Source organism: Microtus oregoni, unplaced genomic scaffold (genome assembly GCF_018167655.1).
Source record: "Microtus oregoni isolate MIOR12 unplaced genomic scaffold, Mior012 000048F_ref0000485, whole genome shotgun sequence".
In the NCBI taxonomy this organism is placed as follows: Eukaryota; Metazoa; Chordata; class Mammalia; order Rodentia; family Cricetidae; genus Microtus; species Microtus oregoni.
In genome coordinates, this window is record NW_024543222.1 from 13,897,228 (window position 1) to 13,910,437 (window position 13,210).

General features: G+C 51.1%; 1 protein-coding gene across 1 annotated transcript; it reads right to left on the reverse strand.

Annotated features, from left to right (window-relative positions):
- Positions 1-330: 330 nt before the first annotated feature.
- Positions 331-9,911, reverse strand: Ace (angiotensin I converting enzyme). Its single transcript, XM_041636161.1, is given in 15 exon segments — positions 331-689; positions 1,198-1,382; positions 3,694-3,816; positions 3,971-4,069; positions 6,240-6,384; positions 6,533-6,756; positions 7,083-7,255; positions 7,343-7,440; positions 7,524-7,715; positions 8,457-8,600; positions 8,731-8,818; positions 9,062-9,220; positions 9,597-9,733; positions 9,823-9,889; positions 9,891-9,911. Coding segments are annotated over 15 exon segments (2,214 nt in total).
- Positions 9,912-13,210: the final 3,299 nt, after the last annotated feature.

Consider the following 13,210-nt stretch of genomic DNA (forward strand, 5'->3'; position numbering starts at 1 on the left):
CCCCAGGCAAGCCCCATAGCTAAGTGCCTGAAAAAGGAAAAAAGGAAGGATGTACGGAGAGTCAGTTCTCAGTATGACTTGGAGGAGAGGCTGTTTCAAAGGAACACAGCCACTGACTCCCTAAAACCGCCGTGTTTGAGCCACTGTGGGAAAGTACAGTTGACCTGGAGCCCAGGACACACATAGATCACACGTGGTCACAGATCTGTCAGAGCTGCACCCCATGACAGTTGGCACTATGCCTGCAGACCATCTCCTCCCTGGCCTGTCTGTCTCAGCCATCCCCCTGCCCTTTCCCCCCAGCCTCACCAGTCTCTATGGTGGCTACTCCTAGCTCTGTGACTCAGCTCTCGTCCATGGAGGCTTCCTCCTGTGTTGGGTGAGCATCCGAATGAGCAGGCCAATAAAGCACAGGGTGAGGATGAAGCAGAGACCCAGCAGGATCCACTGTTTTCGGGCTGCCTTCCGGGGTTCCATGGCTATGCCCAGAAAGTAGGTGTAAGGCAGGGTGCTGAGTATCATTGTGTCCTTGCCCAGTGACTGCTTTTCCAAGTAGCGCAGCCTACAGCCCAGCCCCAGAATGAGGAGGAGCATGGCTAAGCTAATGCTTAGCAGCACCCACTGCCCCAGGTGAGCCTGCTCAGGTTCCAGCACCATCCCCAGGAATGACACTTTGTCTGTGCTTTTCTCTGTGGGAAAAAAAAAAAAACAATAATAGAAGCGTCTTATAGAGCAAGAAAGCCTGGGGAAGGGGTCCTAGGGTCCCCTGTGACTGCCAGGAAGGAGTTGATGACCACTGTCTTCTCTCTCGGTCTCAGGCCACAGGTGAGGGAATTGCCTTGCAGCAAGGGAACAAAAAAAAAAAAAAAAAAAAAAAAAAAAAGGAAGAGAAGATGTAGGCGGGTGGGGTGATGTAACCCACAGAGCTCAGCTTGGGGCCTTCTGCCCACTGACCAGAGGCCAGCACGGCAGTCTTGGCTGGATGATGTACAAGGAAATCATAGAGATAAGAACTGTGTATGAACCATGGAACTGGCTGAGGTTGTCCCTGGCCTGGTACATTTGGGGTTTACTGAACTCTACTGTGCTGGCCCATGCCAGGCCATAAACTGACTAGAGTTTAGGATTGACCCAGAGCAGAGTAGGGCAGGGCCTCAAGCTGCATCAGAACTGGGGCCAAAGTTAGTTTTGTCCAACCTTCAAAAGAACAGCTGTAGTCCAGCCAGCCAAGGATATCCCCCTGCTTCACATTCTCGTTCACCAGCCAGTGCAGTAGCGGCTTGAAGTAGGACAAGAAGGACTTGGCGGATATATTGGACTGTCCAGTCATCTCCTTTAGGACCTCCTGCCAGGGCCGGCTGGAACCCAGCTTCAGGACATCCCTGTGGGGAGTGGGGTCATCTGTGAGACCGTGTGGGAGTGTCAGTGGGTGCCGCTGGGAGCCCTCAGTATACACGGCTCTAACTTCTGAACTTCGCCAGCCAGGACTCCAGAGCTCAGCACAGTAGATAGGAGCAAGATTCACCTGGGGTGACACTCAGCTCCATCCCTGTGATACCCTGGACAAATAACTCATCTGAGGCTCCGTTCTCATCTCCGTAAGTGGAGGTAGCAGGATAGGGCTGCTAGCATTCTGGGAAGTGATAGATTCCAGCTCTTGCTGCTGATTGGCCTTAGTGTTACCGTGGGCATTGTTATTCTCAACTCAAACAGGCAGCCAGCCTGCGCCTCTTTTTACCCTAATGTATTTGTGATAGCTACAGCCCTTTGGTCCTTCTTGGCCACACAGGGAAGGATTGAGAGAATTCAAGTGACCATGGGAGGTTCTCTGTGTGACACCCGCAGTGCTGTGCAAATATCAGCTGTCTTGAGGCACACCCAGGACTTGGTGGCAGATGGCAGGCTCGCTGCTTTCACCACGGGAAGGTGCAGAGGGTGCCAAAGCCAGAGCTCCAGGCTCTTTACCCTGACCTTGCCAAACAGCAGCACTGGGCAGATGTTGACATCTCTCAACCTGTTGTTCCAGGGTCTAATCAGGAAAGAGATGGGACTTGGAAGCTTAGAGGTCACTGTATGGGGTACCCAGGTTCAAAACCCAGCAATGCTACTTAGAGACCGTATAACCCTAGGCATTTAACCTCTCTCAGCCTTGGTTTCTTCATCAGTAACATGAACTCGCATAAATATCTGCCTTTCACAGTACCAAGTCACACGATGATGAAGGAATTTGTCACTTGCCGGATTTGTGCATGCTACTGGAGCCAGACGTGGGAACTGAAAACCAGTGGATATATAGCAGAAACTATGGGATACAGTAGCCTAACTTGTGTGATTTGCATGGGTTTGATTCCCCAGCATTTCAAAAAAAGAAACAAAGGAAGAAAGGAAAGAGAAAAGAAATCACCGAGGGAAAATCTTTTTGGTTTTTCGAGACAGAGTTTCTCTGTTGCTTTTGGAGCCTGTCCTGGAACTAGCTCTTGTAGACCAGGATGGCCTCGAACTCACAGAGATTCGCCTGCCTCTGCCTCCCGAGTGCTGGGATTAAAGGCGTGCGCCACCACCGCCTGGCTCTATTAAGATTTAATACTAGAGAATAAGGCACAGAGCTGTTAAGAATAAAATAAGAGGAAAAATAAATCATGACTCTCAGCTGATTCAAGTTTTTCAGATGTTAGATCCTGGGTATAGGAAAAACCTAGGGTGGGCTAAGGTCTCACTAAGCTGGCTTTGAACTCAAGATCCTCCTGCCACAGCCTCCTGGCTGCTTGTACCACAACTGAAAGAATAGTGTTGACCGCTGAGAATCTGCCTGTGTAAAAACAGCTCCGTGGGCTGTGGGATGTGTTACCCAAGCCCAATCACAAGCCGCTAATAAAGGGCTGTCGCGCTGGTTGCTGGGCACTGCCTCACTCTCCAAAGTGACAATACAGTCCATAGATGACATCAGGACCATCCTGACTGGCGGCGGGGGGGGGGGCTTTAAGAAACTATGCAGCCAAGGCCCACTTCCACCCTCTATTCCCATCAGAACCAGCCCAGTACTTGCATGGAGGATGGGTCCAGAAGGCAGAAGCACATGGACACTATGTTAGGCAGGAGACTTGGAAAGAATCTCCCTTTTTCTGCTCTACTCCCTTCCCTGTGAACCTGAGGAAACCTGAATAAATCTTCCAGATTTAGTTGCTTCGTGTTCTCTTTACTCCCAATCACTTTTCCCCACACCGGAGCCCATAAATATCTCAGCGAACTGGGACTTGGGTTTCTGGCTCCTCACACTTGACCATTTTGTGAAGAAGCTTTCTTTTTTCTTTCTTTCTTTCTTTCTTTCTTTTTTTTTTTTTTATTTTATAAAATGAGCCCTTTCTCCCGTTAGGCTATTGAGTGGGCTGTCAAGGCAGGCTTAGTAACGCCAACTTCCTGCCCCCTTCACTTCCAAAGTCCCTCCCTTTTCCTGCACGCCACTCTGACGTGAAGAAGACACATCTTTTTCTTCCATGTCTGCATTTGGTTTCTGGCTGGACTTCCTGACCCTCGACATATTCACTAAAGCCTTCTCTACTTCCGTCTCCTTTTTGGTATTAGAGGATTCATTTATGATGTGGTCTACTGCCCCCTGCTGCACACAGGGTGGCTGATCAGCCCTGTTGTGAGACAGTGGGAACTGAGTGGAAACGAGGGGGGTGTGATGCTCACCCCAGCATCTTTCCGGCCACCTTGGAGTTGTAGATGTCACACCGGTGCAGAGGGCCCGCGTGGCCTGAGGCCCTGCACAGTGCTTCATGAAACTGGAACTGGAGCACCAGGCTGAGGAAGTACCTGGGAGGAGAAGGAGAAGGCCACTGCAGAGGGGAGGTCGGGTGTGGGAAACCCAGATCTGCTGGCAGTGCAATGGACTTCCTGGAGTTTCCCCACCCAGTCCCCATGTTTCCCAGATCCCAGCCAGCTCTCCCAACGGGGCCCAGACCTTTACCGGACATAGGGCACACTGGCAGGAATGTGGAACTTGGCCCCGGGGTCAAAATCTTCTTCTGATCGAGTAACAGGTGGGCACAGGCCCTGGTACTTCAACCTGGTGGGAGAGATAGGGGCTTGGCCCTGGATTCTGAAAGGTTCTCAGAGCCTTTTCTTGTTTGAAGTGTGTGTGTGTGTGTGTGTGTTCAGCCAATCTGGGCCTGCTTTGCAGAGACTGTTCTGTGCATTTTCCTCGACTAAACAAGTGAGAACACACCAAGGCTCAGAAGTGGCAGGAACGGTGGTTAACAGTGACTGAGCACGTCAGCTGCTCTTCAAGTGGACTCCCTGTCTCCCGCCACCGGCCTGGTCTCTGTGGAGATGCCAGCAAGGGACTGAGTGAGGTCGGGTACTTGCTTGTGTCTGTCCTAATGATGGAATTATACTATAGACCAGGAAACAGGTCATTTTATCTAAACAATGCTAAGAAGAAAATGGAAATCCAAGCATGGTGACACACGCCTTTATTCCCAGCACTTAGAAGGCAGAGGTAGGCAGATTTCTGAGTTCAAGGCTCAAGTGGTCTACAGAGTGAGTTCCAGGACAGCCTGGGCTACACAGAGAAACCCTGTCTTGAAAACAACAACAAAAAACAAAATCAAAGACAACAAAACCCCAGAAGTGTCCCTGTGCTGTTGTAGTATTGACTGTTCCCATTTTACATAACAGTCAGCCAAAGTTTTAAGGCCTGGGAACTGGTAGCAAGACCTAGGAGATAGTCGCAGGCACACTTCAGTCACCTGGAGCTCTGGTGTGGGTCCTCTGAGCTGTGTGGCTGTGGGCACCACGTGACTGAGGGAATCTGAGTTTTGTCGTGAAATGGGTGGAATGCCCAGCTTTGGGAGGGATGCCAATGGAAAGGTTCATTGCTGTATTGTTGGCTCATTTGGTACCTCCGACCAGACCCTGAAGTCAACAGGGTGGTGGGGCTTCTTTCCTGAGGGTGCTCTTAACAACCCAAGGAATGGCGCCCCTCAGTCTGCCCCTGGGTTCCATTGGCTGGTTGATGGTGGACATGGGTGACAGAGGAGGGAAAGGGGCCCCCTTTGGGTGCCCTGATGGCTGGTGTGGCCACACTTGGAGGACACAGGCCAAGGACTGCTGGGCACACTGTCTGGGAGACCGGGAGGGGCAGGACTAATGGAAGAACATGTTAGAATGTGGTGTGACCTGGGCTGGTCATATGACCTCTGAGTGTCGGCCGCTGAAAAGCTCATTGAGCCAGGGCAGCTGCAAAGTTCTAAACAACCATAAGGGCCTGGTGCACAGCTGTATATAGGTCACCCGTGTGACCAGAAATCCTGGACTTGGTAATCTGACACCTTACGGACATGGAGAAGCCTTAGTTATGAGCATTTTCTGTCCAATCTGCTTAACAGCCACTGAATTTTTCTGTAGTCTGGGGGTGCTGAGGTTCCAGCATGGATGTGTGTTGGGGTGATGGCCTGCCTCTCTCGCATGGGAACTCTTTCCAGCAAGCAAAGTGCTCAGACCTCTCCCGTCCCTCCACCTGGCCTTCTGTGGAGGGAGTAGGCAGCAGGGGCCTGCTTGTTGATCACTGTCATTTTTCTGGACTTTTGCTCTTTCTTTCTTTCTTTCTTTCTTTCTTTCCTTTTGCATTTGTCTTTTGAAGACAAAATCTCACAGAGGTCCAGGCTGACCTCTGTAAATGGAGAGTTTTCTCCATCTCGCATGGTTTCTCTCAGCCCACCAGTCCCCACAGCCACTGATAAGACAACCACTCAGAGACACATATTCATAGCATACAGAGAGACACCCTACATCAGATCTCCAACTGGCTAGGTAGCCAACAAGCTGCTGGACCTTGCATGTCTGCAAGACCCTGTCCTCTCCTCCTGCCTCTTGATCCTCCTGCCTCCACCTCCCAGGTGTTAGGATTACAGGTATGGGCCACAACATCCAGTTACCACTCTGTTCTCAGAGAGGCCTAGTTGATTTCATGGTGTGAGATTCCTGGCCACTCACAGAGCAGACAGAGCCACTGCCAGGGTCCCCAGTTCACAGATGAGACAGAAGCCTCAGAAAGTTAAAAGACCTGCTCACTACTGACACCAGAGTCAGAACGAGGCCTCGCGGCCACCATACTGGCTCTATGCATCCAGTCTGTATATTTTTGCCTGGTAATGGCTAACAGCACACACACCCTGGCTTCCCCAGGTTCCCAGGACATCAGCACTGCACTTATGTCAAGCATCGACCGTCCCCACCTGAGGTTCCACCACTCCTGGTTGTAGATGCTCTTTGTAATAGTGCCATCAAAGACCTTCCAACGAAACACGTCTACCAGGTAGCTGAAGGGGATGAAGGCAATCTTCTCCAGGGCAATGCCTAACAGGAAGTTAACCTCCTCCTCTGGGGATAGGGTCAGGGCAATCAGGAGGCAGCTTCTTGGTCCTCCCTTTCTTCAGCCTTTCCCTGAGGGCTTTAGTCCCCCCTCAGCCCTAGCTGAAGCCTCAGGCTCAGGCTGCCCTCCCGTTATCATCCCTTTGGTCCCCATCACCTGAATCCTGGTGTTGCTGACTGAGCAGACCCCTGCTGAGCAGGTGCTTGTGGGAAGAGGCTGAGAGGGTGATCACCGACCCCACAGCCTCTTCAAAGGCTGGACTGGCACCTTCTTGGTAGATTACAGAGAGGTTCTGGAACTGCAAGTAGTACTGGATATGGCCCATCTGGTGGAAGATGGAGAGCAGGTCTTCTATGGTCACCTCGGTGCACTTCTTTATCCTAGGGTTAAAGGGTAGAGGTCAAGGAGCATGGGGATGCCCTGGGGACACTTAAAGCTTCTTAAGTCAAGCTTCATTAAGGCATTGAGGTCATCAAGCAGGAGACCAGAGGGCCTTGGCTACCATGTTTTCCCACTCTAGACCCTATAGCCACCCAGTAACCATGTCTGCTATTCCCCGAACCCACCTTCTCTTTCATGCTCCCGAGTCTCACCCCCTTTTCCCAGCCCTGCTCTCCCCTGCCCACTCCTCGCTACATGGCCAGTGGGGAAACAGAAGAGGGGTGAGCGTAGGAGGATGGCTGAAGACCATGCTGGCTGTAGACACCTGACGTCGTTGCCTCTGTAGAAGTTCCAGGCTGAGGCGTGGCACTCCACCTCCCGCCCGTCAGCTGGCTTCTCCAGCATTGATTTTACCCAGAATTCAGATGGTGCAGGCAACAGTCCCAGGGAGGTAATGAAGATGTTAGCCTCTTGAAACATTTTTTCAGGCTTCCAGTGCTGTGGGGAAAAGAGGTGCCGTGGTTCTGTCTGCCCATTTGCCTAAGGGGATTGTGGGACAGGGACATCCAAAGGCTCAGCACTGACCTGGTTCTTCATGATCTTTGTGACGTCCTCAGGTGGCTTTTTTGGGTAGGGCAGGGCTATGTCTAAGATGTTGTCCCAGGACTGGGCCCACATGTTCCCTGGAAAGGGGAAGAAGGGGCTAAGGGGAGGGGCAAGAGTGGCCTTCCTTCTCATCTGCGTCCACCACCAGCCTGGCCCTTACCGAGGAGATGGGCAGGGATGGGGCCTCGCAGGTTGATGACCTCAGGCCCGTAGTAGCGGAACAGTGAGCGGCGCACGTAGGCGTGTAGGTTCAGGTAGAGTGGCTGCAGCTCGTCAAAGAGCCGCTCGAGGTCTTCCTCCAGGGTGTTGGACTCATACTTGGCTCTCCACAAAGCCCCCATGTCTTTGTACCCTAAGATAGAAGAGACTCACTGGTGCTCCCCGTAACACCGTGCATTCAGTGAGCTGGCAAGGAGGCCTGGACATGCCCTAAGGAAGCATCTCTACCCCCTGCTCCTGGAGGGGGGGGCGATCTTAGGCGTGAACACGACCTCCCCAGGCACCACTCACCCTAGACTAGCTCAGAGGTAGAAAATATCTAGTGATGAGCACAGTGGGAGCTCCTGGTCATGCCTTGTAAGGTCCTCTCCTTTCCTAGGGCCATGTCCTGAACCCTAAAGCCCTGTGGTCATGTGGGTTCTTTCTAATCTCCTAAAACCCTGATTTCCTCCCACGGTGGCACAGGGTCTCTGTGTGGATGCTTTCTTCCTTGTCTGTCCATACTCATCTTTCCAACAGGGGCAAATGTCAGAGAGACATATATTTGAAGCTCTCCTCTTCCCCCTGGCCTGAGCATCCCCTTCCTCCATGGCTTCATACTAAGCATCATTAGAGATGCGTGTTTGCTAGATGAGGCTCATCTCCTAGTCGAGGAAGTCCACGAGGCAGACATCTGTCCTTTCACTTAGAGAGTCTTAGGGTTTCCCCAGCACCCAGCCCAGGGGTCTATCTTTATTTGCAGGGTCAGTTACAGGGCTCATGCCCCCCCGTCTCCCCCGTCCACAACCATTCTGCTGTTGTCTGCACCCTCTGCAGCATAGGCTTCTTTCTTTTCCTGGCCATTGACCAAAGACATTATGCCCAGCCTGCTCACCATTATATTGTGCAGCCTTGTTGCTAAGTTGGACATAGTGCTCAAACACAGGACGGATCTGGCGGCCCACGGCATCTCGCCAGCGCTGCCAGGCCCACAGGAGTTCCTTCTCGTCCCTGGAGGTGGCCATGATTTCTTCGAGGTCTGTACCCAGAATAGGAGCCACATGGGATGCCATCCTCATCTACCTCAACTCTCACCCCCGTCCCGCCCCAGGTGCTTCCCCTCTGGGAAGGGAACACAATTGAGGTCGGGGTGGGGCTTGGTTGCTCACCAGGCTCCAGAGGCATGCAGGGACCCTCATCCAGACACACCTCAGCTGTACTATACATTGTCTCCATGTAGGTCAGAAGTCTGTTGTACTGGAGGGGGCAGGTGTCACACAGGGCAGACCCAAGCCCTTGGGCCCACGCCCAACACTAGCCCCACCAGCCAGGAGAGACAGACTTGGCTAAAGTACCCCTCCTCCTCTAAAGGAAGCTCTGGTTCTTCCCCACCGGCATCCCCTCCTGCCCCAGAGACACTTGGTTCCCAGACCGATCTAACCCGCCCTCCCCTGGGCTGCAGGAGTGTGTGCCTTGGAGGCCTGGGGCTCTGTCTATCACCTCCCGGAGATCTTCCGTGGGCAAGGCCGACTTGTCTATGTTCTGCAGCTTACTCAGCATGCGCTTCACGTCCGGGTTCTGGAAATGGTCTGTCTTAAACAAGCGGGCTCGGCTACCAAAGTACAACATGAACTGAGACCTCTCCACCTCCTTCTGAAACTGCAAACAAGGTGATCATATTGGTTGTGGCAGATGGGGGATGAAGTATGGGTCCCACGCTGAATTCTGAGGCCACACCCTCAAAGCACAGTTTAAGGGTCCAAAATCATTGAAGACTTGCTAAAAGGGAGAGGATGCTAAAGTTCTTAAAAGGAAGGAGGTAAAACTTACAAGGGCAAATAATCCAGAAATTATTATGTAAAAAAAATTCAAGGCCACTGAAAGGCCTGGAGCTTGCGGTCCATTTTGATGTGTGTTTTGGAGTGTCCTTCTTTCTACATATTATGGACACAGGGCAGGAACTATGATCTCCAACCCCCAGGATCCCTAAGAAGATCAAGGGGAGGGAGGACCTGGGGGGTAAATGGTACTACACCATGTTCCTTCGATTTCGCTTGGTGATGTTGGTGACATAGTTCCAAGTGGCCTCCATGAACTCATTAAACACAATTCGGGCTGGTTGCTCATAAAACTTCAGGAACAACCTTGCCTGCGTTTCGTTGTAGAACACGTCTGCAGGGAAAGGGGTCATGTGGGTCTGTGGAAGGGACTGCCCCTTCCCAGTCCTCTTATCTGGTCCTTCCTTCAGGTCCCAGCCGTACCTAAGCTTGGCTGTCCCGCAGTCCTGAGCCATGGCAAGAGCTGCCCGTAACAGAGGAGCACAAGCAGGGAAGGTCCAGGGCAAGTCCATCTTGTTCTCATGACCAAGAGAACAGCAGAGCTGGGAGAAGCAGTGGCCAATCATGAGTCAGCTCCATATTTGTGACATCAGGGGCCAAAGGGTCTACCATAGAATGTTAGAACTAGAAAGATTGCCTACCCGGCCTCTTGTGCAACTGCCCCCATTATGCAGGTGAGGGACCTTCTGAGGTCCAGCAGAGTTCAGTCATGTGACCTGGCGAACATGGCTAGCTAGTGGCAGAGCTAAGAGGAGAATTTGACTTTTAAGTCAGAACTTGTTTTATCTTGTCACTTTTCCCTGGGGTTGGAGGAAACCATGGGCTTTGGCTAGGGACTGTTGGGACATTCCCCTTCAAAGGCTGGGGTCACTTAAGTAAGTGGGATGTTGGATGGATAGCTGCTTAGATGGATGGATGGATGTATAGATGAATGGATGATGGATGGATGGTACACGGGTAGAAGAAGTTACATTTTTGAGTCTTTTTTTTTTTTTTTTTTTTTTTTTAAATATTTATTTATTTATTTATTATGTATACAATATTCTGTCTGTGTGTATGACTGCAGGCCAGAAGAGGGCACCAGACCTCATTACAGATGGTTGTGAGCCACCATGTGGTTGCTGGGAATTGAACTCAGGACCTTTGGAAAAGCGGGCAATGCTCTTAACCTCTGAGCCATCTCTCCAGCCCCCACATTTTTGAGTCTTTAGATAACTCTTAAGATGAGGTCTTAAGCCTCATCTTCCCAGATTCTTCTAACTTCTCTCAGGGCCATATTTTTGGCCTTTTTCTCTCAGGAGACACGCGATTGACTCCAGGGCTCCCTTGCTCTTTCCTTCAGACCTGATTCTGTAGGAGCCGTGAGGGCTCTGTGAAGTGTGGTTGCTGCCCTCCACTCAGGGTCCATGTCTATGAGGACTTGAGACTGGTTTCCAAGCCAACCAAGAGACCCTGTTCTCTGCGAGCTCTTGGTATTTGGGAGCACGGTCCAATCTGTTGCATTTCGGGATTTCTTTCTCGGATTAATTTTCCTGTACCTGCAGACTCTTTCTACCCTGTGTTTCCTCTATCCTCAGCCTAGGCCCACCCTGACCCCTATTACATGTGCTGACACCATGACTATTGAAACTGACCAATAACTCCACCCCCAAATATTAGTCATTGTTGTCAAGACATTTACAATCTAAGGAAAGAGGGCTGGACTGGTTAAACATATAGGGAAGCCCTCTTGCTTCAAGTATAGGCGTGTTGATAAAGCAGGATGGAGCATGGCAAGAGGCCCGTTGGAAAGAGCATGAGGTTCTGCATCGTTGAGATGGAGTCTTGCTCTGTAGCCTAAGGCTGGTCTTGAACTAAACTGTTTCTGCCTTTACCTGGGGAATCCTGGAATCAAAGGCATGTATCCCCATGTCCAGCGAATGCAAAATGCAGAGCTGAGCTAGAAAAGGAGAAAAGGGGCTCTCCAGATAGTAGACAAAGAAGACAGTGGAGAAGTGAGCAGGGGCTGAAGCCCTGTGGCCATGAGGGAGGGCACAGTGCCTCTGCCTCAAAGCTGCAGACCTCCTACAGTATAGATGTGACATCTTCCATAAAGTAGGAAGCCAAAAGGCTTCATTTCTTTTTCTTTCCTTCCCTCTTTCCTTCCAGCCCTGACCTCTTTCTTTATAGGAAGGATCTCTTGGGGCCTTGAACTCCTGATTCTTCTCCTAGCTCCCTAGCGCTGGAGGCATCCCTGGTTTATGTGATTCTGGGGATTAGGTCTGAGCTCTGTGAATGCCAGGCAGGCACTCTACTGACTGAACGACATCTGCCCCTCACATAGACAGATGACTCAGGAGTCAACCTTCTCAAACAGAAGAGAAAAATCTAGGGTCAGTTGTGACTATGGTAGCCAGCCCCACACAGCACCTTCCAGGGACTGGGCATGGTGGGGGACTTTCACCAGCACTGTCTTTGTAACAAGCCCCTGAGGTAGGCACTTTGATCGAGACCCCCTTCAGATGGAGACAAGCAGAAGGGGCTAAGGAACATGCTCACAGACACACAACTGACGAATAATGGCAGCTGGACTCAAATGCAAATGCTCTAGTTCCAGAGCTTGCCCTCAGTGACAGGGACAGTGAAATAAAACAGATCCTGCTAAGGAAGGACCTCAAAGTTGTCCTCAAACCTCCCCGGTGTACTGTGGTAAGCAATCCCCAATAAATAAATGCAATTTAAAACAAAATAAAACCCATGAATGAGTCGTGAAAAATATGTACTGGCCAGATGACCAAGTATGGTGGCTCACGCCTATAATTTCAGTACTTGGAATGCTGAGGCAGGAGGATCATCTTTGCCAACTTTCAGGTCGACCCCACCCCACCTCATTCACCCGAGGAAGCATAAACAGGAGTTTGAACAAGTGTAGTGCGTAAGAATGTTGGCAAATGCATAAGATTCCGGTACTCAGGAGGCTGATGCAGGAGGATTGAGAATCTGAGATTCAGTCTGGAATACATAGTAAGACTCATGTCTCAAAACACAAAAAAAGTCCAAAACAACCATGTTTCAAAAAGTGCCGAGGGAGGTCTAGGATGATGATTCAGTTGGGAAAGTGCTTACTCTGCAAGCATAAGGACCTGAGTTCAAATCCCCAGAACCCTTGTAAAAGCTGGGCATAGCAGTGCATGTCCAGATCTGGCAGGAGCAGCAACAGTAGGATCTTTTGGACTTCCTGGCCAGTGGCTAGAGGAGTTGACAAGCTCCTGGTTCAGAGAGAAACTTTGTCCCCAAAACTAACGGGGGGGGGGGGGGATAGCTGGTGAAATGACTCAGTAAAGGTGCCAAGCCTGACAACCGGGTCCCACACAGTAGGAGGAAGGAACCAACTTCTGCAAGTTGTCCTCTGACCTCCACAGAGGCCCATGGTATCTGCATGTGCACGTGCCCTGCCCGCTGTACAATAAAAATAAATAAGGTGGGGGCCTGGCAAGAGGGCACAGTAGGGCAAAGGTCTTGCTGTGCAAGCCTGAAACCCGAGCTCCGCCCACAGAACCCTTTGGCAAGGGAGATGTCTTCTTCTGGGTGCTGGAGCATGTGAGCACACACGTGCACGTGCAAAGACACACACACATACACACACACACACACACACACACACACACGCACCAAGTCCAGTAGATAAGACTTGGAATTCTTTGCCCTCAGTCTGAAGCTCACTGGGTCCTTTGGGTGAAGGCTGGTGACCTCACGATGCCCACAGCCCTGAAAGGCAGCATGAACCTCTGTAGTTTATAAAAATAGGAAACGAGGTCATGTGACAATGACC